This window comes from Zophobas morio, unplaced genomic scaffold (genome assembly GCF_036711695.1).
Source record: "Zophobas morio isolate AGI-343-1 ecotype UQ-CSIRO unplaced genomic scaffold, CSIRO_AGI_Zmor_V1 ptg000023l, whole genome shotgun sequence".
NCBI lineage: Eukaryota > Metazoa > Arthropoda > Insecta > Coleoptera > Tenebrionidae > Zophobas > Zophobas morio.
In genome coordinates, this window is record NW_026972128.1 from 127,887 (window position 1) to 132,490 (window position 4,604).

General features: G+C 35.1%; 2 protein-coding genes across 2 annotated transcripts; one reads left to right on the forward strand and one right to left on the reverse strand.

The window, feature by feature from the left end:
* Window positions 1-634: 634 nt before the first annotated feature.
* Window positions 635-2,541, forward strand: LOC135134375 (uncharacterized). Its single transcript, XM_064063029.1, has 6 exons — window positions 635-1,055; window positions 1,114-1,204; window positions 1,257-1,438; window positions 1,495-1,877; window positions 1,924-2,214; window positions 2,268-2,541. Exons 1-4 carry the CDS (start codon window positions 842-844, stop codon window positions 1,599-1,601), a joined length of 594 nt encoding a protein of 197 aa, XP_063919099.1. The 5' UTR covers window positions 635-841; the 3' UTR covers window positions 1,602-1,877; window positions 1,924-2,214; window positions 2,268-2,541.
* A 31-nt stretch (window positions 2,542-2,572) lies between these two features.
* Window positions 2,573-4,370, reverse strand: LOC135134374 (uncharacterized). The gene is made up of 4 exons (XM_064063028.1): window positions 4,029-4,370; window positions 3,834-3,966; window positions 3,685-3,771; window positions 2,573-3,635 (listed from the first exon to the last, which is right to left on the reverse strand). Exons 1-4 carry the CDS (start codon window positions 4,243-4,245, stop codon window positions 2,633-2,635), a joined length of 1,440 nt encoding a protein of 479 aa, XP_063919098.1. The 5' UTR covers window positions 4,246-4,370; the 3' UTR covers window positions 2,573-2,632.
* Between the last annotated feature and the right edge of the window lie 234 nt (window positions 4,371-4,604).

Consider the following 4,604-nt stretch of genomic DNA (forward strand, 5'->3'; position numbering starts at 1 on the left):
ATTTGTCTCCTTATTAATGACTTCAGTGGTACCGCCACCTGTGATAATGAAAATAATGTCGTCAGCATATGACATTACTAAGGAGATGCAGTTTTAGGCCATGCGCCTCCCGCCACTTTCCGTCAGCAGCGTCCGCTGTTATTGCTTCGCTTCGCCCGTCGGTGCATGTTCGGTCATTTTAATATTGGTGATTGGGATAGCAGGCATCGCATTTTGCCGTTGCAGCTATTATAAAATAATCTACATCTCATCCGTGTATTGCTACGTGGAGCCGATGGTTATTAGTTATTATATATATATATATAATAAAAGCAATAAACCACTGATATGTATGTTAAATCTTGCATTTCGCCGCGCGACACTGAAGTGGCAATGATAATGAGGAGTGGGAGTTATAACCGCGTCCTTGAACTATTTTTGCATCTCTCTAGACATTACTGAGCAATTAAAAGACTTTTTCATGAGTAATAATATAATAAGTCATTAATGAAAATTATCAAGAGAATAGGACCAAGAATAGATCCTTGTGGCACTCCTACAGTGATGCCTACTTCTGCCGAAAGGGTGTTCTTTACCAATTCGGCTGACCGGGATATCGACGCGCCACGTAGCGGAAAGAATGTGAACCCTCCAGAGGGAGATAGCTCTGACTCGTGCGTGGTGTTTATTTTGTGTTTAATGCTTTTTAGTGCTTTTTAGTTGTGTTTAATAGTGTTTAGTTGTGTTTAGTGTTGTTTTTTATTGTGCGATTCATTGTTGTTTAGAGTGTTTTAAGACAATTTCCCTTTCGTTTCGTGTTGCTTGTGTTCTTTTGTACTTATTATTAGTTTGAGTTGTAAATATGTTGATTTCGATCAGTAACATATACAGTTACATACAAGACAATGCGTGTGTTGATCGAAAAACGCGGCCCCTTGAACAAGGAGAAGCACTGTATGTGGCTGGCTTAATCGGCAATTGCACTTTTGAGGGACAAAACATCGAAGCACGGTGCATAGCCTCAAAAATTAGTGCAGCACCTCACGAAATTCAAATTCAATTTGCAGATTATTCAGGTGATGTGACATTCTGAAAATATGTTAATATAGACCTAATAATGGATTGTCTTATCAGATTACAGACAGTGGAACTGTGTCTGCAGCTGCAAAGCAGGAGCAGGAGGGAAATGTAAGCACATAGTTGCCACCCTACTGTATGTTTACAAGTAAGCTGCACCGTTTCTTGTTGAAATCATAAACATTTCATTATAATTTTAGTGCTCAGAGTATAGGCCTACTTAGTTGCACCGATGTTCCCCAGGCATGGGGCAAACGGAAGCGGGAAGAACTAGTAGAAGTTGTTCCTGTGGAACAATTTTGCCATGTTAAGTCATCGGAGCATTCCAAATGTGATATGGCAGGAATTATTCCAGAAGATTTCGTACAAAAGTGCTTTGAAGGTAGACATCAAATTATATAAATTGATTTTGTATTATCATTTATTTTTTTGTAATAGTTCTCCCGAATTCTGGAGCTGCCATGCTGTTCAAGGGGACTATTAATCCTGAAGATAGGTCTAGGTTGTATCAAATAATTGTTATAAATGGCATCATCAAGCCTTAGCAATTGTTAATGATATAAACACATCTTTATTTAAAAGTTTTTGCTGCTGCTGTTTTTTTTTCTTTTGCAGGGATGATCTCTTCAGTGCAATTTGCGACAATGCTTATCGGAGCGAATTGAGTGAGGTAATATACCAGGTTAATCTAGATGCTCCCTTACGGAGGTGTTGTGTAGCCACCTACAACAAATTGTATCCATGCGACGGATTTGAAATTTGTAAAGACACATTTAAAAGCAAAGCCACATGGATGCAAGAACGACAGTATAGAATAACCGGTTTGTTTTCATAATTTTTATGAGCTTATTTAACATGATGTTACAGGTTCAAGATGTTACACCTTATTTACATACAGTCAGGGTGACTGGCATACCAAAGCCGTGAAATATTTTTATCCCAAATCATTTAAGGGAACCTATGCCACAAGATATGGCAACAACCAAGAAGATTTTGCCCGGCAAGCATATATGACCAATCTCCCAAGTGCCGAAACTGTAATCCAGTGTGGGCTGATTGTGTGCCAAAAGAATCCATGGTTGGCCTGTTCTCCTGATGGCATTGTGTTTCGGGATAAACGACCAATTCGTTTATTAGAAATTAAGTGTCCTGTTTTAGGTGAACCAAGCGAACTTGTAACTGAAAAATTTTATGAAAACTTGTTTTTATAGGTGCAAAAAAAACCATTACTGAATGTCTTCCATCATTGGAGTACATGGAATTTTCAGAGGGGGAAGGCTGGACATTGAAGAGACGGCATGGGTATATGGCCCAAATACAATTGTCCTTGGCAATTTTAAATTTACTAGGTTGCGATTTCATCATTTATTCAAGTTTTGACAGATCTTTTTATTTGCTAAATATAGATCGGGACGAAATATTTTGCAATGATCTCTTGAAAAAATTGAAAAGTGTTTTCTTTCAAAATATGTTGCATGTATTGTGTGAACCACTTTAAAAAAAAATAATAAAAAACTTATCAAAAATCAAAATGTTATTTTTCTAATATAGAACAATACATAATTACAAGAAAAACTTAAAATTTATCAACAGATAAAATTGGACTTGACAAATTTGTTAAAGCTACTATCACAATAACAATACTGTTAATATTTCTTAATAATTTAAATGGCAATATATTTCGACAAATTTTAAATTTTTTTATTCGCTGGATAGCTCGTTCTACGTGCACTCTCGCTCTGGCTATTTCTGCAGTCCTTAATGCTTCCGCCTTTGTTAGTTGTTTTTTCTTTTTTAAAAACGGTGGACGTATCAGTTGTATTCCTTTGTTAGCACATTCTTTATCGATTAAAAACCCTTTATCTACCATAATCCCATCACCTGGAGAAAATTTTGAAATCATATTTTCCTTGTTGAATATGGCTTTGTCAGACGCCCTACCACCGTAAGGTTTACTTAAATATGTTATAGTTCCTGAAGGAGCTACACCAATTAAAAATTTTACTGTATGTCTACCTTTGTAAAATGAGTATGTTCTGATTCTGCATTTTAGACATTTACATTTTTCTATTTCTAATTCAGTACAATCGAGTACAATTCTAGTATTAGAATAATTTTGAAAACAAATTGGCATGCTCCTTTTTATTTCTTGTTGGCTAGGAAATCTAATTACACTTTTTAAACAAAAAGCCAAATTAGTTATTATGCGCTGAAAATATGTTTGAGCTGTTGTATGGCTAACATTAAAGAATATGCTTAAAGAAGTAAATGGTACATCTAATTTCAATCTCATTAATGATAGAAGTATCAATTTTTTTATATTTAGTTTTGATTTGATTTTCATGTGTTGCGCTAAAGTTGATGTTAATAAATTAAGAAAAGCAAGACTTTGTATGCCAGTCAAGATTCGAAGTTTGTAATCAGTATTTATTATGTCTGATACATCAAATTGATTGAATTCCTCGTACGTATTTACTTGTACACCTTTATCTGCATATTCTTTAACATTAGTAGGAGCATTACTGTGACCCCAGGATGTTAAAACTTCCGCAACGTCCACTTCATCTTGATCATGTGTTCTAGGAAAATAAGCTCAAAAAGATTTAAATATCATGAACAGATACATACATAGAAATAATATTCATTGTTTCGACAGACCCCTCATGATCTCGAAATTCGTTTTCTTGCTGTTGCATACTTTTAATTTCTTTATTCCTACAAAGGGGATGTGCTGACTAGTAATTACCTATTCGTCAGCATTATTATTTTATACTCACTTTTTACGATTTTCAGATCTTTGTTGCCTCTGAAAAATCAAATTTTCATTGATTTCTCTGTCATGTCTTCTTTTTGGAAGATTTTCCGAAGGCACTGCATTTGGTTTTAGTCTCTGTAGTTTACATTGATAACCTAAGAATATATTTTAAATAATTAAATAACCAGACCAAATATAGAGGTTATGTTATTCTTACGTCTATTTAAAAAATAGTCTTCATCACGAAAATGTTTGCTACAGACTACCATATGTTGGCTAACTTCCTTTCCTATTTTTAAGGCATTAATCCATTTTTGTCGCAATAACTTGTTTAACGTTGGGAATTTGTGGAACGAAATATTGCTAGAGTAATACGTCGTGCACATGGGCACGCAGCAGTATTTATTACTTTTGTTTCGGCGTTTAGGGTCCATTTTTCACAGAAATAAATAATATACACCAATAAAACAACTCAATTTTAAGCCACAAACACTATTTTTCACAACGTACACATATGACACTCAAACGTTTATCTCCTTTTCGGTCTCCATTGTTGTTGTTGTGTCGCGCGCCACCTATAGTTCGTTTGCAAGCCGAATACTTTTTATATTCTGCTGGATAGCAGTGGCGGCTCGTGATTCTAGAGGTTGGGGGGTCAAATAAGATTTAAAAAAGTTGACGCTAAGTTGCACTGCTTATAAAATGTTCCAACTACAGACTGCTATTGCAGCACAACAAAAAACAAAATCAATGTATGTGATAATTCCTGGAAATGCTGTTTTGCTAGTTCGTA